General features: G+C 43.0%; 1 protein-coding gene across 2 annotated transcripts; it reads left to right on the top strand.

The window, feature by feature from the left end:
- On the top strand, positions 1 to 27,549 carry NIPSNAP2 (nipsnap homolog 2). Of its 2 annotated transcripts, XM_032328110.1 has the most exons (10): positions 4 to 183; positions 9,791 to 9,930; positions 10,013 to 10,058; positions 12,938 to 13,032; positions 13,367 to 13,437; positions 14,413 to 14,553; positions 15,453 to 15,484; positions 22,319 to 22,413; positions 24,886 to 24,969; positions 26,393 to 27,549. In XM_032328110.1, the coding sequence occupies exons 1-10, from the start codon at positions 92 to 94 to the stop codon at positions 26,455 to 26,457; spliced, it is 861 nt and encodes a 286-aa protein (XP_032184001.1). In that variant the 5' UTR covers positions 4 to 91; the 3' UTR covers positions 26,458 to 27,549. The 2 variants fall into 2 exon arrangements, with proteins under 2 accessions (XP_032184002.1, XP_032184001.1); XM_032328111.1 differs by lacking the exons at positions 10,013 to 10,058; positions 13,367 to 13,437 and having other exon boundaries at positions 1 to 183.
- The last annotated feature ends 423 nt before the right edge of the window (positions 27,550 to 27,972 follow it).

The raw sequence follows: 27,972 nt of genomic DNA, 5'->3' as shown, positions 1-27,972 counted from the left end.
GGCCCGGCCGGGGGAGGGGTCGCGGCGGCGGTGGCGGCGGCGGGAGCGTCAGCGGCAGCCCGGGTGGTGGGAGCCCAGGCGCCAGAGCAAGATGGCGGCGCGAGTACTGCACGCTCGCGGAGCGGCCTCGGCCGGCGGTCTCCTGCGGCGGGCCGCGCCCTGCAGCCTCCAGCCCCCGCTCCGGTGAGCAGCGCCGCCCTCTCCGGGAGCGGCCGGGGAGTGGCCGCCGCGGGGCGGAGGGCGCGGGGTCCCCCGGCCCGCTCCGGCCCGGCAGCGCTTGCTCGGGCCGGGCCGCGGGGGCTGCGTGGCCGGTGGGGCCGAGGCCGCGGTGGGCCAGGCCGGCGCGGACGGGAGCCTCGGCAGAGTCGGAGCGCGGTCGGGGCGCGCCGGGCTCAAGGTCACGGCGGGGACGGCGCTCGGTGCCCAGGCCACGTCCGTGCGCCGTGCGGGCCCGGCCTGCGGGACCTTGACCCGGCGCGACCCGAGCGGTGGCCGAGGGCGCGCGCGCGGAGGCGCCAGGCCCTGGCGTCGCCGGCGGCTGCTCGCAAGCGCGGGGCCGCGGGTTCTGCGTCCGCCGACCGGCGGCGGCGGCGGGACTGCTGCTCGCCCCTGAGGCGGTGAGCAGGGGTTCGGTAGCTCGTGGTCGGGGCGCGCGGAGTGGCGGGGCGTCCGACCAGCGCGGACAGGCTGGCTTGCGGGGAAGCGGAGGTGGCGCGGCGACGGGCGTTACGGGTCGCCTTCGGGAGCGGGCTCTGGGTTCCAGTAGGAACTTCTCCCCGCGCGCTGGGTCCCCTACTGGGTTTCCCGAACCATCCCCTCGTCTCCGTGTCCTGCTTCCGTGGTCAAGACCCAGGCTCTGGCTGGCGCAGATTTGCTCTCGTTTTCCTCCCGCCGGAGGATCCAGACGTGGTCTGCTGGGGCTGGGTGCTGAGTCTCCGGGCCGGAGAGGTCCCTTAATCCAGCCCCAGACGCGCTCTGCGGTGTCGGGGTCTGTTTTACGCGTGAGAGGGAGCCTCAGAGCGCGGGACACGTCCAGCTAGAAAAGGCGTTTGAGCTCAGGGTTATCAGGCGTTCCTAGGACTGAAGCCCAACTTGGGTCTCCAGGTTCGATGTGTATCTTTCCGAGTTGGTCGACAGAGCAGTCTCCCTTTATTCTGTTATTGAGCATCTGCTGTGTCTTGTTTTTTGTTGTTTTTTCCCCTACACAGGGGATACGAAACTGAAATTCATATTTTCTCCTTTCCAACAAAGACAGCTGAGGCTGAAAGGTGTTCCCCCAACATAGTCATCTAAAGTACCCAAAGTCAGCTTGTCAGCCCAGTACCCCCACGCCCTGCTGGAACCAAATGCGCTCGAAACTGAAGCCCAACCTGTTGATTCTTGGATTATTCTCACAGGCCTCTGTATCTTTTGACTTCCTTAACTGTAGGAGTTCTTTGGGACTACGTCTAGACCCAACTAATACACTAATTCTACAAATATTGAATGTATATATCTTTGAAACCTTGCGGAGCTCAACGTAATAGCCGTGGTCACTATCCCCAGGAAGCCATGGCAGAGGTATAAAAACCTACATCGACTTAAAGGTTGAGGTAGGTAGTATGAGAGAATATCAGGGACCCTACCCCATGAAATCATGGAAGGCCCTCCAAGAAGGTGCCATTAAGCTGAGACCTAAAGGGTCAGTGTGCAGGAAAGCCCTGACTGGGAAGGAGCAAGGCATACCAGGAAACTCCAGAAAAGTCTAGGAGGATGGAAAATAAAGAGTGAAGGGAAGACAGGCCGGAAGACAGGTGGCAAGGAGCAGGAGCCCCATAATTTCAGGCCTTGCAAGCCATTTTGGAGAGTTTGGATTTTATACTGAGAGCCATGGAAGACATTTAAAGGTATACATTCTAGTGTGACATGATCTGATCTATGTCATACCAGTCTGATTTTTGGAAAGGAAACAGAATCAAGGGCTCATAGTGGTGCCATTTACTGAAAGTCACTTGTTCCATAAGCATATGAGTGAGTGCCCACCATGTGCCAGGCGCTGTTGGGAAATATCAGTGAATAAAGTTGTGGCCATTTGGGAGCTTGTGCCTAATTCGGAGAAGGAAGAACAGGTATAAGGTCGGGAGGGGGGAATCCAGAGCACTTTTGGAGTTGAGATGGTTGTGAGCTATTCAAATGGAAGGGCATTTGGCCCACTTGACCTGTTTGACTCCTCAAAGGAGATGTCTGGACTATAGGTTACATTTGGGAGTTATTGGTATATAGAAATGCCAAATGTTGGTAGATCTATGGGCTTCATTATACTGTTTTGCATTTAATTGAAATTTTTCTTAATAAAATATTTTTTAAAACCACAGGAATGGATGAGATTGTTTGAAGAGTGTGGATAGAGAAGGGGCTAAAAAACGGGCCCTGAGGCATGCCAGCATTGGTAGGCCAAAGTGTGGAAAGAGCCCAAATGTCCATCAAATGATGAATGGGTAAAGATTATATATGTATTTGTATATAGTGGAATATTACTCAGGCATCAAAAAGAATAAAATCCTGCCCTTTACAACAATGTGGGTAGAACTAGAGGGTATTGTGCTAAGCAAATAAGTCAGAGAAAGACAAATGATTTCACTCCTATGTGGAATTTAAGGCAAAACAGATGAACATAGGGGAAGGAAAGGAAAAATAAAATGACATAAAAATAGAGAGGCAAACCGTAAGAGAATCAAATATGGAGAACATATAGGTCTGGGGGCTGGACTAGATGGGTGATGGATATTAAGGAGGGCACTTGTTGGGATGAGCACTGGGTATTACAGGTAATCAATAAAGTCTGTTCCTGAAACCAGTACCACACTATATGTTAGCTAATTTGAATTTAAATTTAAAAAAAAAAATTCACATGCTAGATATAAGAAGAAGAAGGGAGACTGGGAAGGGGCAGCCAGTGACGTCCCTGTTTGTGGCAGTGCCCAAGGGGAGGTATTTCAAGAAGGTGGTGGGCAACTGTGCCAGATGCTGCTAAAAAGGTAAGATGAAGAAAACTGGATTTGCCGACAGGAGTCTGAGTGACCTTGTGAGAGGGGTTTCAGAGGGGAAGGAGGAAGCCTTCCCCGGAGATTTATTTGCCAGCACCTCCCAGCTCTGTGCAGTGCCTGGAGTTCCAGTGGCTTAGCAGACATTGAACTAGTGTCTTACCGGTGCTTGAGATGCTTTTTTGCCCAGAATTCAACTCCTCTTCCTCCAACAGAACTTGCTTGTCCTCCCAGGTTCTCTCTCCACTAATGGTACATCTTCCGTGTGGTGGCCCCAGGTCCACCCCTTCTGCTTCCCAGCTAGCCAGCTGCCAGATATGTCAGTTCTGCCTCCGGAATGTCTTGACTCTACCTTCTCTCTCACCATACCCCTACCTCAACTCTTGGTAACACTTGTCTGGAGTCCTGTGAAAAGTAAGGATTTGAACCTGTTGGTGAAGGGGACAACTAAAGAATTCTGAGTAGAACATTCTCCTGTTGGAAAGGCAGACGCTTAACGACTGAGCCACCCGGGCACCCCTCTGTGTAGTTTTCTTTTAAAAAATGAAGAGTTAGGGGCTAGTTCTCTGCAGACTGGTTTATTGGGGTGGCGGAGGGTTTGCTGGTCAGGAGGGGCACGTACGGCTGCGCTCCCCCAAGACTGTTCCGCGGACCCGGCCCTTCAGCTTCCTTTCCGCCTCCTCAGCCGCGTTTGCGGGCTCCTGGCTTTGGCAGGTGCGGTTCTGCCTCCTCTCCTGGGCATCGGCCTCATCTTTCCAGTCTCCAGCGCAGCAAGGGCTTCCTCGGAGAAGGGGTTCACGTCTCCCCCAGCCGCTGGGAGTCCCTTTCCTCCGACCCCGCGCTGTCCCCGGCACTACCTGACGCGCCTGTCAGGGAGCTCACCTCCGCTAGGCTGTCATTATGGTTGTCCGCGTGCTGCCACCAGCAGACAGCTCTGCGAGGTCACGGCCGGGCGTGTTCCTCTCGACAGCCTCACAGGCACGGTGCTTGGCCCACGCGGGCACCAGGTGTAGACGCGGGCACCAGGTGTAGACGCCGGCGCGCGGAGGGCTGCAGCGTCCTGGGGTCTCAGTCACGTGCAGTTCCTCGTGTGGTTTGCTCCAGCCGAAGTGCGACGCGGTCTGCACACGCGGTCGGGACCCGCGTCTTCTGCTTTCCGGCTCAGGAGTATCTCTTGAAGGTGACCTTCCCTTCGTGCCTGCTGCTGTGGTCGGAACCCAGGACCGGCTGTCGGTCCGTCCCAGGAGTACTCGGTTCCTCCCGTGTCGCTGGCGTGCGGGGCACGGCTGCCGGCGGAAAACCCAGCAGCCACGCGCCCTGCCGTTGGGGTTGCCGTCCGCCCGCCGCGCCGCGGCCAGGCTGCTTCCCTCAGACGGGCTAGCGCGGCACTGCGGGCGGGATGACGGCGGCTGACGGCCGTGGTGCGCGGGAACCTAGCCCCGCCCCCCTTGCCCGCCCCTCCCCTCCGCCGCGGTGAACTAATGCTGTTGTTGCCCAGATGCGCCCTACGGGGTCACCACACCATGCCCCTGGGTCTGTGTTCCCTGTGACTCGAATTGCCACCCGCCTTGTCCACCAGTCTGTGTTGTCTCCCAAGACCGAACCAGAATGTCTCTGCGGGAGTTCCTCTCCTCACACGCCAGACCAGTGGTTCCTTCCCTTGAGCGCACACAGTGCACATACATGTATGTGCGTCTGTGTGTGTAAGTCTGTAGTATCAGAGACCGTGTGTGTGTGTATATGTAAGTCTGTAGTATCTGGGACCGTGTGTGTGTGTGTGTAAGTCTGTAGTTTGTGAGACCATGTGTGTATATGTAAGTCTGTAGTATCTGGGACGAGACCGTGTGTGTATATGTAAGTCTGTAGTATCTGGGACCGTGTGTGTGTGTGTAAGTCTGTAGTTTGTGAGACCATGTGTGTATATGTAAGTCTGTAGTATCTGGGACCATGTGTGTATATGTAAGTCTTTAGTATCTGGGACCGTGTGTGTGTGTAAGTCTGTAGTTTGTGAGACCGTGTGTGTATATGTAAGTCTGTAGTATCTGGGACCGTGTGTGTGTGTGTGTGTAAGTCTGTAGTTTGTGAGACCGTGTGTGTATATGTAAGTCTGTAGTATCTGGGACCATGTGTGTGTGTGTAAGTCTGTAGTATCTGGGACCGTGTGTGTGTGTGTGTGTGTGTGTGTGTGTGTTTTGTAGTATCTGGGACCACTCCTGGTGTGAGACTGAACAGGTGAAGCGTCTGGTTCATCTTTATACCCACAGAGCCTGGCACATAGTGCTTATTTTCTTTTAAGATTTATTTCTTTATTTTAGAAAGCATGCAGGGGGGAGAGGGAGAGAGTGTCTCCAGCAGACTCTGCACTGAGTGGAGCCCACCACGGGGCTCAGTTTCACCTGCAGTCATGACCTGAGGCAAAACCAAGAGTCAGGCACTAAGCCTGCCCCACCAGGGCGCTCCTCGGCTCCTCATGCTGACTCTATTTAAAGTCTGCTGTGCTGTGGGGCGCCTGGCTGGCTCAGCTGGTAGGCCTGCAACTCCTGATCTCTCCAGCCCCCACGGTGGGTATAGAGAGTACTTAAAAATAAGATCTTTGGGAAAATACAATAAAAATAAAGTCTAATGTTTTATAGAATGATCTGCCCTCCCACCCACACTCTGTAAAGTGCCACACAACATACATGTGGTGGTATAAAGGCTACTGATCGTCATTCTCAAAAAAGAACCCCAGCTCGGATCTTATCACCCTGACAGCTGTTGGCATGGCCGCTTTCTGCTGTGTTCCCTGATTCAGCTTGGACAGCTAGATGGACTGGGTGCATGAGTCAGCTTTGGCCACCTGACGCAGAAAAGATTTCAGTGTTCCACCATCCGCTGGGGGTAATGCTGGACTGGACTGTCTTTTATTTGTCAAGACAATTGCTACCCAAGTTGATAAGCAAACACCGCTTGCGTTCTTGTGTGTGTCCCATGACTATTTCTTAGGCTCATTCGTAGATTACAGAGTGTTTCCATACACTTTATCTCATTTTACCCACCTTAAAGTGAATCCGTTTGGTGTTAGTAAAACCTGGGAAAATGCTCAACTGGTGAGATGAATGTTCGGGAGGCATCCCACGTAAGTGAGAGTACTTTGAACTTTATAGTTAGGTCTGGGTTCATATTTTCATTTTGCCACGTCTTAGCTCATGTCATGTAACCTCTCTGAGCCAAGCCTTAAAATGTGATAATATCTACCTTGCTAGGCTGTACGGGGACTGAAAGAGATGACATAGACGGTCTACCTAACTCAGTGCCTAACAGGAAGTATGTATTTATTAATTTGTAATCCCCTTAAATTCTAAAGAGGAGGGAAAATAAATTAGTTCAGGGTCTTTCCCCTTCCAAATTTAGTTTGCCAATATACCTATGTGCCTTTCGTATAAAAGACTCTCTAAATGGGCACTTTTATAGCTAATTTTAAGTACAATAATATATATGGAAAATTTGTCAAATAGTCCAGAAGACTATGCATGAAAAGAAAAAACTCCCACCCCACATCCAGTAACCTTCCCCAGGTATCACTACTATTAACAATTCGCTCTGTGTATTTATGGTACAGTTCTATACCTGCTTTTCCCACATAATTTACTTTCAGAAATACCAGGTTATCAGTGCATGTAGGTTTGCTTCATTCTTTTTCATGATTGTTTCTATTATGGTTTTGGATATTCCAAATTTATTTCACCGGTCCCTGTTAATGGATACCTAAATTGCCTATACCAGGAAAAAAACTGGAAATAAGGTACTAATAAATGTTATAAAGAATTAAATGTCATAAAAATTAAATATCTGTATGTACACATGATGATGCATGTCTGTGCATTTCTGGAATTAAATACTGTTAGAAGTGGTTGCTTTGGTAAATATTTGTTATTTTAAATGAAATTCCCTAATGCTGATATTTTTATAAATATGCATTGTACCCATTTCTTCATTATTCATAACAGTTATTCCTAAGGTCTTAAAATCTATTTAACCACCCCCCCAAATTTTTTCAATACAGTTTCTGTCTAGTGAACTTAAAATCTAAAATAAAGAGAAAACAGGAATTATATAGTCCTATTAAAAAAATCTTGGGGCTCTGGGCAGCTCAGTCATCGTCTGCCTTCAGCTCAGGTCATGACCCAAGGGTCCTGGGATCGAGTCCTACCCCAGGCTCCTTGCTCAGTGGGGAGCCTGCTTCTTCCTCTGCCTGCTGATCCCCATGCTCGCTCGCTCGCTCTCTCGACAAATAAATAAATCTTATTTACAAAAAATTTATTTTATATGACTGAATAATTTTTGTGCGCATGTGTGTCTGTTACAATATGTGCATATACATAGACCACCTCTCTTTATCCATTCATGTGTCAGTGGACTTAGGACTTAGGTTGCTTCCACATCTTGGGTGTTTTAAATAATGCCGCCGTGAACATAGGGGTGCATATATCTTTTCTGAGCTGAAGGCAAACAGTTAACTGACTGAGCCACTCTAGACACCCCAATATAATTTTTTCAAAGAAAGAATTTATCTCATTTTCCCTGTATATATTCACAGTTATTTATTGTGGTAGAGTGTATGTAACATAAAATTGCTGCTTTAATCATATTTAAGTGTACAGTTCAGCAGTAACACTGAGTAGATTCACACTGTTGTGCATTACCACCTCCAACTCCAGAACTTTTTCACCTTCCCAAACTCTGTTCCAATTAAACAATAACTTCTCATTCTCCTCCTTCCTCAACTTCTAGCAACCACTCTACGACTTTCTTTCTCTATGAACTTGACTACTCTAGGTTACCATATGTATTTTTTCTATGTCAGAAATTGCATTAGAGGAGAGAAAGACACATAGCAGAAATGGCAAAGATAAACATGAACTCTGTGAAAAGATGTTCAACATCACAAATCATCAGGGAAATGCAAATCAAAACCACCATGAGATTTTTCCTTACACCTGTCAAAATGGCTAGTATCGAAAGGACAGGAAATAACAAGTATTGGCAAGGATGTGGAGAAAAGGGAACCATCTTACGCTGATGGTGCAAATATTAATTGGTTTGAGCCATTGTGGAAAACAATATGGAAGGTTCACGAAACATTGAAAATAGAAATGCCAAGGGGAATAGGAGGTGCAAGGCTTACAGTTATGGAATGAACAAATCACAAGGATGAAGTGTAGAGTATAAGGAATTTATGTGGAAAACGAAAAGAAATAACACACAGTCTAGTAATTCCACTACTGGGTATTTAACCAAAGAAAATGAAAACACTAATTTAAAAAGATACGTGCACCCATATGTTTATTGCATTATTATTTACCATAGCCAAGGTATGGAAGCAACCAAAATGTTTATCAATAGATGGATGGATAAAGAAGATATGCTACATATAGATACACACATATATATACACCCACACATATACACAATGGAATATTATTCAGCCATAAAAAAAAGAATGAGATCATGTGACAACATGGGTGGAACTGAAGGGTATTATGCTAAGTAAAATAAGTCAGTCAAAGACAAATACCGTACAATTTCACTTACATGTGGAATCTAAAAAACAAAACAAATGAACAAAAAACCAAACTCTTAACTATAGAGAACAAACTGGTGATTACCGGAGGGGAGGTGGGTAGAGGGAGGATGGGCAAAATAGGTGAAGCGGATTAAAAGGTACAAACTCCCAGGGGTGCCTGAGTGGCTCAGTTGGGTAAGCGTCCGATTTGGGCTCAAGTCGTGATCTCACGGTCATGAGATCAAGACCCATGTCAGGCTCTCCTTGGGGTTCTTTGTCTCCCTCTGTCCCTCTCCCCATATTCAGTATCTCCCTCTATCTCTCAAATAAATGAGTAAAATCTTAAAAAAAAAAAAAAGGTACAAACTTCCAGTTATAAAATAAGTCATGGAGATGAAAATTACAACGTAGAGAATATAGTCAATAATACTGTCGTAATGCTGAATGTTGACAGACGGTGTAGAATTGTTGAATCAATATGTTATATGCCTGAAACTAATACAACATTGTATGCTAACTATACTTAAAACTTTAGGGGTGCCTGGGTGGCTCAGTGGGTTAAAGCCTCTGCCTTTGGCTCAGGTCATGATCTCAGGGTCCTGGGATCAAGCCCTGCATTGGGCTCTCTGCTCAACAGGGAGCCTGCTTCCCCCTCTCTCTCTCTGCCTGCCTCTCTGCCTCCATGTAATCTCTCTCTCTCTCTCTCTCTCTCTCTGTCAAATAAATAAATAAATAGATAAATAATCTTTTAAAAAATAAAAACTTTTTAAAAAGTTAAAACTCTCTTTTAAGGACCACAAGTTACATCTTTTACACTTTGCCATTTCAATTGCGTGCTATCAGAATGGAGAGTGGACACTTTGTGGTATCCCAGGTTCTTTTTTTTTTTTTTTTTTTTTTTTTAAGATTCTACCTCTTTGACAGAGAGGCAGGCAGAGAGAGAGGGGGAAGCTGGCTCCTCGCTGAGCAGAGAGCTGGATGTGGGGCTTGATCCCAGAACCCTGAGATCACGACCCAAGCTGAAGGCAGAGGCTCAACGCACTGAGCCACCCACGCACCCTGGTATCCCAGGTTCTATAATAGTGCCTAGAATAGGTGCTCAAGGCATGTTTGCTGAATGCATTGATTTTATGAAAACGGTGTGCTATGTGACATTACCTGAAGATGCTGAAATCTTCATACCGCTAATGAGACTCACATTTTTATGTTTGTTATTCCATAGGAGATTGACGTCCTCTAATAATAGACCTCGAGAAGACAGCTGGCTAAAATCCTTATTTGTCCGGAAAGTTGATCCAAGAAAAGATGCTCACTCTAATCTTCTAGCCAAAAAGGAAACAAGCAGTCTATACAAATTGCAGTGTGAGTGATAGGTTTGCTATCTTCATAGTTGACTTCTTTCCCTTTGTTCATAAGTTTATCGTTGAATTTTCTTTTGTTTCAGTTCACAATGTTAAACCGGAATGCCTAGAAGCATACAACAAAATTTGGTGTGTATACCAAACTATCCTTTACTTGGGGAAAATTAACAATTTGCATATTTGTTGGTTCAGCTAACCCTTGATAGCAGAGTGGGATCTTTGATCCCTCTTCTTGAAGCTGAATGTTCAGAGGCTCTTAAGTTGAGCTCTGTGTGGGACTGCCAAGGGCATTTTGATTTTAAGGACTCACACAGCTAACTCATCACGTAAGCTCTCAGACATTAGAATGTTCTAGACTCTTAGGTTGGAAGGAACTGTATAATGTCATCTAGTCCATCTACTCACCAGTGCTTGAGTCCTTTCTGCAGACCTTCCTGACTAGTGTGTTTAGGTACATTCATACATTCCATCTCTGGATAACTTGAGTGTTAGGAATTAGAACTGACATCCCCGTGATCTCCACTGTTTCCAGTTCCACTAAAGCCACCACATGGAAGTCCCATATATATTTGAATATAGCCACCATTTCTTCTCAAGTCTTCATTCACCAGGATTCAAGTCCCTTTGACAGATTCTCATATGATAATGAGATGCATATGCTTTTACAGAATTTGTAAACTTTAAGACCAAAGAGAATTAAGTGCATTCATTCTTGATTAAGCTAACAAATTGTATTTTAATGATCAGTTATGAGCAAACATCATTAAAAAGCATTTTTTTACCTTTCACATCTGCTATTTTCATGAGAAAGCAAATAATTTTGTCACCAGAATCAGCATAATTTTTTGATGCAAAAACTTTTTGTTATTTTATTTGGGGAAGGATTCATGAAATAAAACATTAGCATAGTGTTTCTTAATCACCTCAGCACAGTTCTCTTTATTAAAAAATGTCCTAAAATAAAGCAGATGCATATTTCTAAATCTTCTTTCATAAAATGAAATTTCTTGTCTATGTTAGTATTTCCTTGGGTTATCCTTCCTGTCCTGTTTGTATCACTTCATCTCCTGTCTCGGATTTTCATTTCCTGTGTGTTCATATTTCCATTTGGATGTCTTCCTCTCCCTTCAAACTCAACATGTGGAATCACACGGCACTTCCTACCTCCCACATGTGTCACTCACCATGGTTTTAGTTAATCTTTTCCTTAGTTCTTTGCAACTGGTTGCTAAGAGCTATGCATTCTTCATTTGACATGCATTTTGGTTTTATTCCATTTCCTTCTCCATCTCCTTCTCCCAGCCTCTTGAGCCCCATTTCTAAGTAACCTCCTCGTTGAGTGCCTTCCTGGCCTCAAGGCTGTACCTGTACCTTACCCCACACCCAATTCATTACTTAGAAGTTTATCAAATTAATCTCCCCGAGTTCTGCTTTCTCCTTCATCGAGTTTTTCTTTTCTCTGAAACTGTTTCCAGTATATAAAGATTTAACTCCTGCCTAGTTTTTAGAGGCCCCAGTGATGAGGTCTGGCCAACCCAGCTAGTTCTAGTTCTACAAGTACTACCTGCCTTACAGCCTTCATTTGTGTAAGGAAGGCCACGGCTTCCGAGAGCAGCTTTGGAGTCCCCAGCAAAGAAGATACCACTCCGTATTGGTGAAAAACCTAGGCCTCGTCGTCAGGCCCCAGACCCTGTCTTGACACCACATTGGTCATCTCTACAGATTTTCTTCTACACTGGCTCTCATTTGGGGTTGTTCATGTTGTGACAAAAAAGGAGATCTGTTTCCAGTAGTTATATATAATCCATCTTTCCCCACCCTTGATTTCCATCAGTCCAGTGTTACTTCTAACGTAAGTCTTTTTTGACCTGTACAGTGATCACACCATGTGTATTTTTTGAAGGATGACATTTTGGGTTTTCATTTGGCTCGACAGAAGAGCATTCTGGGCTTTTCTCTGTTAACTGCATGTACACTCAGTTGTGGTGCCTCAGCCTCTGGCAGTGACCACTAACTTTCACTCAGTGTCAGCAAATAGTTCGAACAGGTTCCATTTCCAAGCCTTGATACCCTTTTGCATTTATTGTTGAATCTGTATTGTATTTTTTCATCACAGTTTTTCTATTCAGAACATGTGCATGTTTTAGCTTTTATTTTTGGATGGCACAGTCATGTCTCTTCCTTTTGCCTTGCTCTGGCTATTAAAATCTGTACGATAGGAAGGTTTCCATGGAGCCAAGCTCTGGCACCTCTGTTAAATTAATAGACTGTCATAACCATCTTGGCTTTGCCGCTAGTCTGTACAGTCACTGGTAATGATGAAAAATGGGATTGTATGATACTTCCTAAATCCCATCAACTGGTTGAATCGAGTAGAACCTAGTTATGCTCCACGCTGTATCTTTAATTTGGTTTCTGATTTCCCTCAGGGACTGTTAGAGCTGGGATGCTTCCAGGCTGTATTGGGTTCCAGCTCTGTCTTCCTCCTCCGTCCTTAGAGCCAACTTGTTCTCTGCCCCGGCCACCTCTACCTGCTCGGGCCGCTTCTGTTGTCCCCTGTCTTAAACATCACTTCCTTCTCTTATTTCTTCCGTGCTCTTTTTCTATTCCTGTTTCTCTCCTTCCTATCTTGGGAACTAGCAGAACTTAGCTCTTAGAAACTTCACCATTCCTAAGTACTTCATTTTCTTTTTCCTGAAATAGCAAATGGTAGACCCATGTAGTTCCTGGAATGCTGGGACCTTTGGCTCTTCCTTATCCATTTTTATCACTGCAGTTGTTTCCAGCTGTTCTAGGTAGTTGGACTACGGAAACCTGAGTCTCTGATAAGGGGGATGTTAGAGTAGAACGTAGCTAAAAGGGTAATTCTAAACACAGGTTTATCGTAAATGTATTGTGATGTTAGTTGTCAGAACAGAGTAGACGGCTTCTCCCTGTTGCTGATCATGTGTCCACCTGGTATGATCTTGTCAGTTGTGTAATTAGTGTTGCTGTTTCTTCTCTTTAAGTCAAGAGGTGTTGCCAAAGATTCATGAAGATAAGCATTACCCTTGTACTCTGGTGGGGACCTGGAACACGTGGTATGGCGAGCAGGATCAAGCTGGTAGGAAGCAGACGTCTTTGGAATAAACGCTTGTTCCCTATGCCTTTCCTGTCAATTACTTAAATAATATTTAATTTAATACTTGTCTTTATAATCAAAGCTCTCCAAGTCTGTCTAGTTTTATGTTTAAAATAGTTTCTCCAGTAATTTATTTCAAAAAACTACTTTTTTTTCTTTAAATTTGAATCCATTATTGAACATTTATGGTGCCACTCGTATGCAGCACAGCCCATTATAGTTTCGTGTCGTGTTAACATGTGTGTGTGGAGACTGTTTTCAAGCGAAGAGTATAATGAAACCCTAAATGTATGTTCTCTTTTAAAATATATTTCAGTGCACCTCTGGAGGTATGAAGGAGGCTACCCAGCCCTCACAGAGGTCATGAGTAAACTCAGAGAAAATCGGGTATGATTTTGAAAAATGTTTATTTATTCAGACTAATGATAAATGATAGTATAGAATTAAATTACTCTTTTCTGTCCTCATTTTTTTAACATTAATAAACTTTTTTTTTTTAAAGATTTTATTTATTTGACAGAGAGAAATCACAAGTAGACGGAGAGGCGGGCAGAGAGAGAGAGAGAGGGAAACAGGCTCCCTGCTGAGCAGAGAGCCCAATGCGGGACTCGATCCCAGGACCCTGAGATCATGACCCGAGCCGAAGGCAGCGGCTTAACCCACTGAGCCACCCAGGCGCCCCAATAAACTTTTTTGTAGTAAAAGTTTTATTGTTTGGATTCTTGAAGCTGTACTGGAACTAATTAACAGGCTATAATACTATTAACATAACAGTTCTTACTATAGAAGTCAGCTGTGCTTTGAAACTGGTGAGCCAGTACTTCGACGCCAGCAAGTCAGCGTGGTAGACACAGTGAGCCATGGGTTACCTAACACACAGCTGCTTTGGGAAGCGACTGCCCTCCCCTTCCTATCCCTTCAGTGATAGGTGCAGGTCGATGAAGAGAATTTGAACAGCCACACACTACTGGAAAGAAAACCTTTTGTGTAGATTCCCAGTCCAAACCTAAGTGGCTTTTGGACCATCTGGTATACTGTAACCCTATGTCACTTCTGTTGATATGTTGTCAGTCACTGTCAGGAGAACTTAAAACTGTAGGAATTGAATTTGCTTACACTCTTACCTGAGTACTTGAGATGGCCATGTAGTTGATCATCTAACTCTGGACACTTTTGAGAGTGAAAGTGAGTGCTTATAATTTTTATGCTGGCTCAACAAGCTGTAAACCAGGGCTGTCTCAGGCCACCTGGGACCCTTTTTATGGTAGCTTTCTATCATAGGAGGAATATAAATGATACTAACATGGGTTTATATGTAACTATCAGAGGATATCATGAGCACATTTTTTGTTTCCCTCAAAGGAATTTGTGGAATTCCGCAAGGCAAGAAGCAACATGCTTCTCTCTAGGAAGAATCAGCTGCTGTTGGAGTTCAGTTTCTGGAATGAGCCTGTGCCACGGTCAGGACCTAATATATATGAACTCAGATCTTACCAGCTCCGAGTGAGTACTGAAATACGGGTAACAGCCCTCATTCTTCTGTGAGGAGGCGTGAGCACCCCTTAGTGCCAAAAACAAAACTTGAGTTTACATTTTGTGATGTTTGTTTGGCATAATATTTTGATTGGTTTGTCTTCTCTGCTGTCCAGTCCTTCTCCTCTTTCCTTTTTTATCTTCTTTTCTCATATTCTTTCTCTTCTGCCATGCTCTTTTGTTTTTTATAATCTTATGTATAATGTTTATTATTTGACATTTTTCCATCTAGCATAGCGGTTTTTAAGAGGAAAGACCTTAAATGCAGGACTAGCTGCAATTTATAGCATCTGCTGTAATTGAACTAGAGCAACTAATAAATGTGGCCCCGCTGAATAAGTCGCACAGCACTGTTAAGAGTCGAAGGGAATATTTTGTAAGCCTTTCATGGTGCTTCCCCACTGAGCACTACTAGAAAGAAAGCCCCAGATAGCAACATGGCAATATTGTTAAAAGGAGTACATATCAGTAGTAGATCTTAGTAGTCTAATACTCACCATTATACTGGAAAATATAGTGATTCAGTAAATTGAATTTTTTTTTTAATTTCACAATAAGTCTGAATGGGTGCCAACAATTTAATCATGAGTTCAGTACATCTGGAGAATGGACCTAGCTATGATTTTGATAACCATATTGGATGCTTTACTGTAAATACTGCCTTCTTACTTGAAATAGAATAGAACATTACTTCCACTATGGGATAGATATGAGCATGGTAAATAATATTAATTTGTTACATTTTTTACATTACACTTCATGTTATTAAAAGCTATTTTTAAGTTAGTTTTGTCATTTGATATTTTTTATACTACTATTTCCATATGTATTCACAGAACTAACAAACCAAAATCCAAATCTCTTTTCAGCCAGGAACTATGATAGAATGGGGCAATTACTGGTGAGTATATTACCAAATGGTGAGTTTGTAATCTTACTAATAGATTATTTTAGGTTATAGAGTTAATTCCAGAAATAAAATCTGGGTATAAAGCCATGAGTTGATACTAGACTGTTTTATTTGATGTTTCTGTTATGAAATTTTTTTGAACATACACAAAACTAGAGGGAATAACCCCATGAATCTCCCCACCTTCCATGCCCGTGACTTAGCTTCCGTAGTTACCAACACCTGGCCAGTCTTGCTTAGGTCTGACTCTCCCAACCCAGACTATTTGAAGGTAAATCCTGAATAACATGTTTTACATATATATATATATATATATATATATATATATATATATATATATATATATACACACACATATATATATATATTTTTTTTTAAATAAAACCCCCCTGTTGCATTAGGTTATTTCATATTCTTCTTGGATATTACTTTTTTTGAAATGTCTTTGTCACACACACAACACCACAATAACACAGTTGCTTGTTGTTTTTTTCCTTCATTTAAGTAACAAAGTACCAGTTTTTCCGCAAACTGATCTATACATTCACAACAATCCCAGTCAGAACCCCAGCAAGGCTTCAGAAATGCAAAGGACCCAGGACAGCTAAAACAGCCTTAAAAAGAAGAACAAAGCTGGAGGACTCACACTTCTCAATTTCAGAACTCACTACAGAACTAGAGTATTCAAGACCGTGTGGTACTAGCATAAGAACAGGCATGCAAATCAATGGAACAGAAGTGCAAGTTCAGAAGGAAACTCACATACATGACTTCATTAGCTTTCAGTCCATGCACCAAGTCATTTCAGTGGGGACAGATAGCCTTTCAACAAAGGGTGCTGAAACAACTGAATATCTTTGCAATAGGATAAATTTAGAGCCCTGTCTCACATATATACCAAAATTAACCATAACACAGGAGAGAATCTTTGTGATCTAGGGTTAAGCAAAGAGTTCTTAGATGTAACTCCAAAACCACAGTGCACACAAGAAAATGATAAATTATAACTCATCAGAATTAAAAACTTTTATAATTCAAAGGGCATCATTTTAAAATTAAAAGGCAAGTAAGTCATAGACTGGGAGAAAATTTTACAAATCATACCTGATAGAGGACTTGTATCCACATATATAAAAAAATCCTACAACTCAATAATAAGAAGACAAATAACCCAGTTAAAAATGGACAGAATTTGAATAGACAGTTCTCTAAAGATCCACAAACAGCCAAAAGATGTTCAGCATCATTAATCATAAGAGAAATGCAAATCAAAACCACAATAAGATACCATCTCACACCCTCTCTGAAGGCCATTATCAAAAGAACGGGAAATAACAAGTGTTGGTGAAGATACAGAGAAATTGGGACTTTGTACATTGTCAGTAAGAATGTAAAATGTTGCAGCCACTAGGAAAAAACAGTACAACAGTTCTTCAAAACATTAAAAATAGAATTATCATATGATCTAGCAACCCTCCTGGGTATGTAATCAAAAGAATTCAAAGCAGCATTTCAAGAAGGTATTTTCACATTCCTGTTCATTACAACATTAGTCACAGTAGCCCAGAGGTGGAAGCAACCCAGATATCCATTGACACATGAATGGATAAAGAAAATCTTATATATACATATAAAGGAATATTATGCAGCCTTCTAAAGAAGGAAATTCTGTCATGTGCTCCAATATGATGAGCCTTGAGGACATTAAGCCAGTCATAAAAGGACAAATACTATATGATTCCACTATTATGAGTATCTAAAGTAGCCAAAATCACAGTAACAGAAAATGAACAGTTGCCAGGGTCCCGGTGAAGGGAACTTGGTATTTAGTGGGTATCGAGTTCAATTTTGCACGATGAAGAAGTTCCGGAGATCTCTTGCCCAACAATGTGAATGTACTTGACAGTCCTGAACTGTGAAGTGGCTGAGATAAGTTTAATGTTACGTGTTTTTAATGATACAATAAATTAATAGTAAAAAATAATCATAAAATAAATGTTAAAAAATGTTTTTCAGTGGGCAAAGGATTTGAATAGACATTTCATCAAAGGAGATGTATAAATAAATGCTAATAAGCGCATGAAGAGTGCCCAGCCCTCTCAGTTGTTAGGGAAATGCAAAGTAACACCACAAGAGATGAGACTCCACACATGTTCAGAGTGCTGTGGCTGAACGGACAGATAGTAACAAATGTTGGTGAGGTTGGGATAGCTTTGGGGCCTTCATACATTGCTGGGGAGAATGTTAAATGGTGCAGGCACTTGGGAAAATAGGCAGTTACTCAAAATGTTACACGTGGAATTACAATATGGCCCAGCAGTTCTGTTCCAAGAGAATGAAAGCATGCATCCTTATAGATTCATATCCGTGATCATAGATAGCATTTCTCATAATAACCAAGTAGTGCAAACAACCTAAATGCCCATCAGCAGAGGAACGGATAAACAAGCCGTGGTGGTCCATGTGGGGGTCTACTCAGCAATGAAAAGGAGTGAACCATAGATAAGTGCTCGAAGTCCACATGTATGGAATGTCCAGAAACGTCTAATCTATAGAGACGGAAGGATGAGTGATTTCTTGGGGCTGGAGGTGGGAACAGAAAATGTTGCAGATGGGCACAAGGGATCCTAGCTTAAGTGGATTGTAGTGATGATTGCACAAGGCTGTAAGTTTACTTTTTCTATAAAAAAAGTACTATACATCTAATTTAATTTTATGGGTTATAAAATATACCTCAGTGAAGCTGCTAATGACACGCCTCGCTAAAGAGAATTTATACCATGAATCCAAGGGTAATTCACAATAAGGAAATTGATAGATACAACACAGTCAAGTGTGTAATTGGTGTGTGGCCTCTGCACCCCAGCCCGCTGCCTCCACGCCTCTGTTAGAGCACTTGTCAGCCCAGGAGCCACTCCACTTTCCAGTCCCTGACACTGTCTACAAGGCCTGGCCCATCCTGGGCGGTTGGTAAACATTTAACGGACAGCAGAAACTCGTGGTTGCACATGAAGAAAAGGTCAATTGCCAAACCTGTGAACAACCTATGTGTCTGAGGGAAATGGATTGTAGTAAATTCGTGCTGTAGAATCCTACACGGTGGCGAATGTGAAACAGATTGGCAGATGCAGTAATATTGAAAAGCCAAGTTGAGGAGAAAGAGCTAGTTAGAGAATATGTACAACATGTTGTCTTGTAGGTAAATTTTAAAATGATCAAGAGAGTGATATAAACGAGTTCTGTGAAAAAGATATAATTACTGTTCATGGATACACACATATGAAGTAGAAATATAGAACCGTGGACAGGAAGACGGTCTTCAAAAGAGAGGTAACTGCTTCCCAAAAGTGGTGACTAGTCGGGGGGCAGGGGGGGAGAATGCAAAGGGAGCTTCCTCTGTTTCTGTGGTGGTCATTTCTGTTTGAAAAGATCTGAAATGTACGAAGTGTCAAGTATTGATGTTTTAAAAATCTAAGTGGCCAGAGTGTTTTAATGGGCACAAATTAACAGTATAAAAACCATCTTAGTACATGTTCAGAGGGCATTTGGTAAGATTCAACACCAGTTTTATTTTATTTAAACACTAACTTCTAATAAGAGACACTTTAAAAATTAGGAATAGAGAATATTTTCTTAAAATCACGGGTTGGCAAGCTTTTCTGTAAAGGACCAGTTAGTAAATATTTTAGGGTTTATGGACCATTCTGTGTCCAAAACAATTCACTCTGGTGTGGGATTTAGTCTGAGGATCTGTTTTGCCAGCCCTGGCCTGAACTATAAAACTCTCCATTTCTTCCATCTCTTTTTTTTTTTAAGATTTTATTTATTTACTTGAGAGAGAGACAGTGAGAGAGAGCATGAAGAGGGAGAAGGTCAGAGGGAGAAGCAGACTCCCGTGGAGCAGGGGTCCCAATGTGGGACTTGATCCTGGGACTCCAGGATCATGACCTGAGCCTAAGGCAGTAGCTCAACCAACCGAGCCATCCAGGCGCCCCATTTCTTCCATCTTAACAGCTATGTTAAACTGGATGGTGGAACATAAGAAGCTCGCTCAAGAGCATTATCACAAAACACCAACTTTTACCATCATTTTATATAGTTTTTTAAAATCTTATTGTGAGGAAAAAATAAATAGAAGTTATAATAATATAAAACCTCAGGAATTAAGAGGGATAGAAGAGTAGGTTATTGGCCATTAGTCAGACATTAACCCCTTGGCTTCCTTATCTTTAAATGAGAACCTGTGACTTTTTACTTACTTTCAGCTTAGACGTGTTCTTTTTTCAGCAATGAAATTTCTTGCTTTGAACTAAGATCTCTTCTAGCTCCAAAAAACAGGTCTGGATTTTTTTTTTTTTTTTTAAGATTTTCTTTTAAGTAATCTCTATACCCAGCATGACACTTGAACCCACAACCCAGAGATCGAGAGTCACATGCTCTATAGCCTGAGCCAGCAGGGGCCCCCGTGATTCTTATTTCTAATAAATCTTTTCTTCTTGGGTCATCAAAGGCTACATAAAGCAAGTTAGAATTTTTTTTAATTTGAAAACTAAGACATACCTATTTAATTGGATACCACTACTAGAGGCACCGTTTTATTAAGGGATCATTTTTAGGGAGGGGCCTTATAAACGTAATAATTTAGTTGCCCGCAGAATAGGATCATTCATTAGTTCTGTTTTTGCACATTACTAATTAAGACTTGCCCGCCGTGGACTTCACAAAGAAGTGCTGAGATGATTCTTCAGTTAAGTATTTATAAAGCCAGTTCAGCGTTCAATTTATATTTTGGCACATAGGTAACTATTTAAGATGGTGATCTCTTCAGTACATGCTTCTGATTATTACCACGCTAAGGCAAGTATGTTTTCTTTGCCTCCTGTAACTGAATTAGAAAAATTCGTAATGGAATGAATAATGCTGAATATTTATAACGATCAATGAAAGACAGTTTTTCCCTCTCTGAGCTAGAGTGCACATTAAAGTGATTTGCTTAATTTCAGTAATTTACCAATCAGATTTATAATTATTATGAAGCTGTTGATCACTTAATTCTGAATGTAAGGGTTAAAGAATTTAATATTATTTGGGGGTAACCCATGGGGGCACTAGCAAGAGATCCCTCCTTCACCACAGAAGAACCTGAAAGCGTGGGTCCCGCTCAGAGTGGAGCTCATGGGTATGAGAGTGGAGATGCACAGATCAGTCTGGAGGATTCTGGGTGTATCACTCCTGCCCTGGTTGCCCTTGCTGGGATCTGTACCCCACCACTGTCTTGAGATGTTCTAATTCAGTTGCTGTGAAGTTTACCTCCGGGACAAGAAAGTGCTGGTCAAGCCAACTGAAATCTCTTGTCCCTCGAGAGTTCTGTCTCACTGTAGATGTGAGTAGATTAGAATCCTTGTTCTTATGCCTCCAGCTCCTTTAAATTAATTAGAACGAATCCATCTTCCCAAGTCCTGTCAACTCTGGTACCTTGAGGTGACAGACTTCAGGCCCAAACCTGGGCAGTGTTGCTGTAAATATACCGGGTGGTCTGTGGTGTGGGGTCCTGGAGACACTCCAGCTATTTTCCAGGTGACTTATGTATATCACTTCGGGCCACTTCCTTCATTTTCAAGTTTGATTCCTGAAAACTGCTTTTGGAAAACATAAATTTTTAGAAAGATTTTCTTTATTTGAGAGAGAGAGAGCATGGAGTCACACACTCGACCTAGGGGAGGGGCAGAGGGAGAGAGAGCAGCAGACTCCCAGCTGAGTGTGGAGCCTGATGAGGGACTTGATCGCAGGACCCTGAGTCCATTTCAAGAGTTCGACGTTAACCGACTCAGCCACCCAGGTGCCCCTGTACATTTTTCTTAAAAACCATTTTAGGATTTCAGATGCATCACTACATAGATAAACAAAGTACTGTGCAAATATGACGGAAGGTGTTTAAGGAGCTGGGTTTTGCAGTAGGAAATCTTAAAAAGGAATGTTGAAGACAAGTGCCGGTTTTTAGCCAACTTAATCACAATTCCATGTCATGCACATGGACACATGTATATACATGTTCTTCCACACATTAGGAATGCCATTTAGTAATTTTCCTGATGGTTTGTTCTGATAAAAAGAAAAAAAGGCAGGGGGGTTTTGTTTCCATTTTTTATTGAAATATGGTTGACACACATGTTAAAGTAGTTTCCGGCATACAGCAGTGATTTGACAAGTCTGTACATTATGTTCTGCTTACCCCGAGCGTAGCTGCCGTGTGTCATCATAGGGCAACACCATGACAATACCACAAGGCAGCTTCCGTTCTGATAGTGATGCTGGATTGCCAGGAAGCTCCACGTTCATGGTTATTCAGTGTGTTTTCCAGAATGCCTGGTCTGCAGCTGCTTTGAAGGTGTGCTCCCTTCATCTCTCTCTTAAACCCCATTCTCCAGGAGCAGTCCCTGTCTCCCTAAGACACAGTACCTTCGGCATCTTGAGTGTTCTAGCATCCACATTTCTCTTGCTTTCTCTCAGCATGTTCTTGGAGAAGCAGTTCTTTCTAAGTTGATGGGTCCTATCCTCGGCCAATTTTCTCGACTAATGTATTATCAAGCACTGATTTTAAGAGTCATTAATTACTGTCCACTTCTCCCCAAAATAACTGTTAAAGCTACAGAAAAGTACATTTGCACTTAGATATGTTATCCACATTAAAATAATTTTCAGTTGCATTTGGTAGCTAAAAACCACTTAGTCTTGATAGGGTACCACTTGCTCTGAGGGCGGAGAGAATCGGATTGTTCCAGCATACCTGGCTCAGCACCTGAGCGTTGTCATTCTTCCTCACAGGGCTCGTGCGATTCGCTTCAGACAGGACGGTAGTGAAGCGGTGGGAGGATTCTTCTCTCAGATTGGGCAGCTATACATGGTCCATCATCTTTGGGGTATGTAACTTTTTCCTTCATTTTTGTGTTACTAGGATTTCAGAGTTTGTTACCAAATAAGCTATACCAGGCGACACAGCACATCCCCCATCAGTAACTTTAAACACTGCAGCAAACTGAAACACAGAAAGTTAAGTGCTGGGCTGTCTAGAAGGAAAGAGGTCAGCAGTGAAAGGCCCGTAGACTCGGGGTGTGTTAGAGGCTGACATCAGAGTGGGGATCATGGTGAGAGGAGCAAGAGAAGTGAGCAGCCGTGGGAGAGGGAAGATGATAAAGCTGCCGTCCCTTTCTAGACACTTCCGTGGCTCCTCACGGATTATCCCACATTCAATCCAGAGAGGCAGGTCCCCACGTGCTCACTTACTGCCTGCCTTGTGTCTGAGACTGTCATTCTGGAGACCCTTCTCCTGTCACCTTTTCCGTCACTGCTCACTTTGGTCTGGCCTCTCAGGGCCTGACTCAGATGTGCCCCCTCGCCCCCCAGTGAATGTCCCTCTCCTCCTGAGCCCCCAGAGCCCGATACCAGGTAGGTCGTCATTTGAGGCTATGTGTCCCTGTCCCCCGATTGAACGGGAGCCAGGTCTGAGTAACAGCTTGGTCATTTGGGGCACATGTGTGTATGTTCATTAAAGTTAAAATGCCTGGGTGGTTTAGTCAGTTACCCGTCGGACTCTTGATCTCATCTCGGGTCTTAATCTCAGGGTGTGAGCTCAAGCCCTCCAAGGGCTGCACACTGGGTGTGGGGCCCACTTTTAAAAGAAATGAAAAGCATAACTCGTTTCTGGACCATATTCATTAACTGAGGCATTGGTTTGACCTGCCGCGTCCCACCAAGGGCGGCACCTGTCTGCCTGCTGTGTCAGAGCGGTGACGGGTCTCATGAGGGAAGAGCCAGTATGAGGGACATGCCACCAGGCCATGTCTGTGATCGTGTCTTTTCTTAGGCAGTGCCTTTCTCTGCCTGCCTTTGTTGTCCCCAGTTAGTGTGCCAAACGTCCACTGCCCGCTCACTACTTTGTTGGAGAAAGTACTGAGACAGGCGGAATTGAATTCTCAGTTGCCTGCCTCCACAGCCTTGCCTCCCTGTGCCGTACTTCTTAGAGAACCGCACTGACCCAGCCCCTCCAGCGTCATTCTCCTTCATCCTTACAGCCGTGCGCCACAGCGAGGTATCTGTGACTCACAGATAAATAAATCAGCGAGACTCTGCAGCCGTTGAGTCACTGCACCAGGCTCAGACTTGAGCACGTCCAACTCCAAAGCAGATCTCTCCACAGCACAGCAACTCTTCCTCTGACCTGCACGCTTGGTGCGTTCCTTCCTCACCTCAACGCCTCGCTGCATCCATTTGCTCACCACCACCCCATCCGTTTGCTCACCACCACTGAGGGAGGGAGGCTCCCTCCCTCCGCAATACGTCCACGCTCAAGGGCCTCCCACCGTTAAAAGCCTCCCCAACAACAACAACAACAAAAAAAAAAAAACAGTAATAAAAGCCTCCCCAAATCCAAATGTGGATAGACTGATGAACAGATAAACAAAATGTGGTATGTACGTATTTATCCGTCTGGAGGGAGCGAAATGCCAGTCCATATGGCAACACAGATAACCCTTGAAAACATTAAATTCCCTTATACGAGGTGTCTAGAAGAGGCAAATTCATAGAGACAGTGCAGAGTAGAGGTTACCCGGGCCTGGGGGGCAGGGAGAATGGGGAGTTAGTGTTCAGTGGGTACAGTTTTAATTTGCGATGGTGAAAAGCTTTAGAGATGCACTGACACACCCCTGTCAAAATGCCTCAGAGGTATTTCCCTGGTGAGTGGTTGGAAGGAGGTTGCCTAGCCCGGGAATCAGAAATCAAGGCGTCTGGATGAGATCCCTGAATTGTACCATGTGACACCGAAGACCTGATGACTTTGACCCTCTTCTCTCTACCTGGAGGAGCTTTCTCTTCTGTTCCTGTCGATGACATTTTTTCAACCTTCAAGGCGCACCTGGTCAAATCACACCTCCCACAGCTCTCTCCTCCCTGCTCTGTTCTCAAGGAGACCACCGTGTTCTTTGCCTTTACTAGTCTTTTTACCCTCCGCTGCAGTGAACACAGTCTGTCACGCACATCGTTGTAGTGCTTTGGAAATGTTGAGCAAAATCGAATTGAATATTATTTATCTGTAGTGTGACAGTTCTGATTATGAATTTAACATGTTATTGAAGAAATTCACTTGGTTTGAAAGATAGGTCTTGGATCGACTAGACTGTCAAACTTAAGAGAGCTATTTTACTTCTCACAAGGCTTAAATAATTTTGCTCAGAGTAACCAGCTTATAGTGATCTCAGCTTAGTGTTAAATCCCCAAAGTGGTCTTTTTGAGAAAACTAGCCGAATAACTGACCCAGTACTTGACGGACATACTAGTGGAATACAGGACATTTTCTTTGGTTTAAGCCTTGCTTCTGTGTGGTTCTTTTTCAGCTTACAAGGATCTTCAGACCAGGGAAGATATACGGAATGCAGCGTGGCATAAACATGGCTGGGAAGAATTGGTATATTATACAGGTAATATTTTCATAAACATAAAACTTGTCATTCTTCTCATCTTAACTGTTTTATGTTCTTTCCCTCCAAGGCTAATATGTACTTTTTTTTTTTTTAATAGTATATTGCTCTAGGATGGTGACTCATAAGGCTGGGGGGAATGGAGAATAGTCAGATTTTTCTTTAATGGAGAAGAGTCAGATTTTTCTTTAATGCCTTGTTTTCAATAAGGAAATTTCCTTCTTTCAAGTATGTGTGGGGGACGCCTGGCAGGCTCGGTCAGTGGAGTATGTGACTCTTGATCTCATAAAATTGTGAGTTCAGGCCCCACTTTGGGTGTAGATATTATTTAAAAATAAAATCTTAGGGGCGCCTGGGTGGCTCAGTGGGTTAAAGCCTCTGCCTTCAGCTCAGGTCATGATCCCAGGGTCCTGGGATCGAGCCCCACATCCGGCTCTCTGCTCTGCGGGGAACCTGCTTCCTCCTCTCTCTCTGCCTGCCTCTCTGCCTACTTGTGATCTCTGTCAAATAAATAAATAAAATCTTTTAAAAAAATAAAATAAAATATTTTTAAAAAAGCAAGTATTGTCTGGTACAGTTTTCAGATCCTTGTATGTTATAAATTTTACATCATTCCCCCTTTTTTTGTACATTTGAATATTCTCTGAATATTTATTACACAGTATTTTTCTGGGCTTTCCCTTTCTCATCAAAGTTATCTATTCCCAAAAACATTATAATGTAGTACAGCAATTAAAAGTAATTTTGAAAATTAATTTGACATTTTGCATGGATAGCCACATACATATATACTATGAAATCCTGGTGGCTTGATTTTTTATAAGAACAGCTGGGCTGAATACAACCCAGTAACGTGGACACAGGTTATAAGTACCAGTCATGTTGCATGTCAGGTATATTTAAGTCCATACACTACTAAGAAAATCAAAGAGTTATTTGTTCTAGAAAATAAGTGTTATCTTGTCTTTTGGTTCAAAACATCATGTAATTGTATTGGATGATTTGCTTATTCTTAAACGTTCATTAGTTCCAAGAGGCGTAGTTTACTCAGCAGTGGGTTTCAGTGCTGTCTGTAGTTACAAGCAGTATTACTTCGTTTTATATAACTTTATTTTAGCTCAGACTTCTCAGCCTTTTGAGAAAGCATCATTTTTCTTACAACAGGGACTTTCCTAAGTTTCTACAAATGAAACAGATCTCCAAACAGAATCTGCTTTAATTTTAAAAACATCTCCTGGGACATTAACTGGTCTACCCTTAGCCTATGTATTTCTCTCCCTGAGATCAGTCCTTTGTTTTCCAGTCTGTTCTGATTCCAAGCAGCATGTCTTCTGAACATTCTCTGCAACCTGTTTGTTACTGTACATTTACCATAATCTGTTTAGAAAAGAACAAGCGTAATAATCTTTATCCTTGTTTTCAGTCCCACTCATTCAGGAAATGGAATCCAGAATCATGATCCCACTGAAGACCTCACCCCTCCAGTAAACAGATTTTAGACGTGCCTACATAAATTTATGGGACAAGTATTTGTCATAAATTAATTTTAATTGTATATCAAGTGAAAAAACACTGAAGTGTAAACTGCTGTATATAGCTTATGAGACCTCTTTTCTTTTTAAAATTTACATAATCACAAGAAAGGAAACTATTACATTTTGACTGTAACAGTGGAAACATCCCTGTGTTTGTCGAATACACCTTCTACTTCTAGCCACCCCTCTCCACCCTCTGGGAAAAGAGGGCCCAAATTAAAATTTGAATCCTCTCCAAATAGGAACATAACCATGAAAAAAAAAAAAGCTAGCAACCTCTTTATTAAAAGCAAATCTGTTTTATAATTACAGATTTTTTTTAGACAAATTTCTTGTATCAGGAAGAAATATAAATTTTGTCATGTTACTCCGGCAGTTTTTCTGAGCCTCAGACTCAGAACAAATTAAGAGCATACCCAATACCTGAAAATGTTTTAATTCATTCTCCTTTTTAATCAGTTGGTGTAGTAAACGACATGTCATTACTAAGTGGTTGCTAAGGTACATACATTTAATCAGTAATTCAGTCTTCACAGAGTGTACTGTGATAGCTCTGTGTGAGAGGAAATAATGGCTTGAACCTGTGTATCATATGTGATTTTGAAATGAACATCTTGAAAAGCACTAATTTTTATTGGTAATATTTTTCTATAATAAAATGAGTAGCACTAGGAAAAGAGGTTTTATTTTGTAAACAATCATTTGTGACCTCAGACATTCTGTAGTTAATATTTTAGTAAGCTCACAGCAGATACTTCCAAGATCATGTATGAGGGGTGGTGCATGTTGAGATTCAAGTTGGAATAAAGTGCATATTTTGTCGAGCTCTGTTTGATTTAGTTTTTCAATATAGTGTGCCTGTTTTGTGACTGTAATCACGTGAAAGTTCTGTTGAAGTGAAAAATTGTCTGACCCCCAAATTAAAGAACTTATGTATAAAATAAAGTGTGAATAAATCTCATAGCAAATGTCAAACTTTTACATGTGAATGGTTTTCTCCAAGAACCTAAAAAATCAATAAAATCCTCTTGATTTTCACATATTACTTGTTTGCAATCTTTTTGTATGAACTTGTGCTGAAAATGACCCTGTCCCTCTTGAAATACAGCTTGTCCCTGTTGAGTGGGCACATGTTGAGTTTATGGAGCAAAATACTGAATAAGCTCCTCGACTTCTCCCTAGCCACTTAGCCAAGGGTTCGAGGACTGGGTGTTGGTGTACCAGGGCATGGTGTCTGGGGGACTGGGGCAGCTGGCAGAAGAACAGGCGCTTTTCCTTGACAAGGCACTTACCGTCTTCGGTTTTCAGCTCCCTGAATCCATAAAATGGGGAGGTGGAATTCAGTGGCATTTAACATCCCTTCCGCTCTGAATTTTTTGACTTCTTAGTGCCACGGGGAGCAGGAGGAAGGAGGGGGGATGGGGAGCCCCAGCATAGAAGACCTGCATCTTAGCAGTTCTACTGACTG

This window comes from Mustela erminea, chromosome 20 (assembly GCF_009829155.1).
Source record: "Mustela erminea isolate mMusErm1 chromosome 20, mMusErm1.Pri, whole genome shotgun sequence".
NCBI classification, from domain to species: Eukaryota; Metazoa; Chordata; class Mammalia; order Carnivora; family Mustelidae; genus Mustela; species Mustela erminea.
The sequence above is the reverse complement of the archived record's forward strand: the minus strand, read 5'-3'. Positions and strand labels throughout refer to the sequence as shown.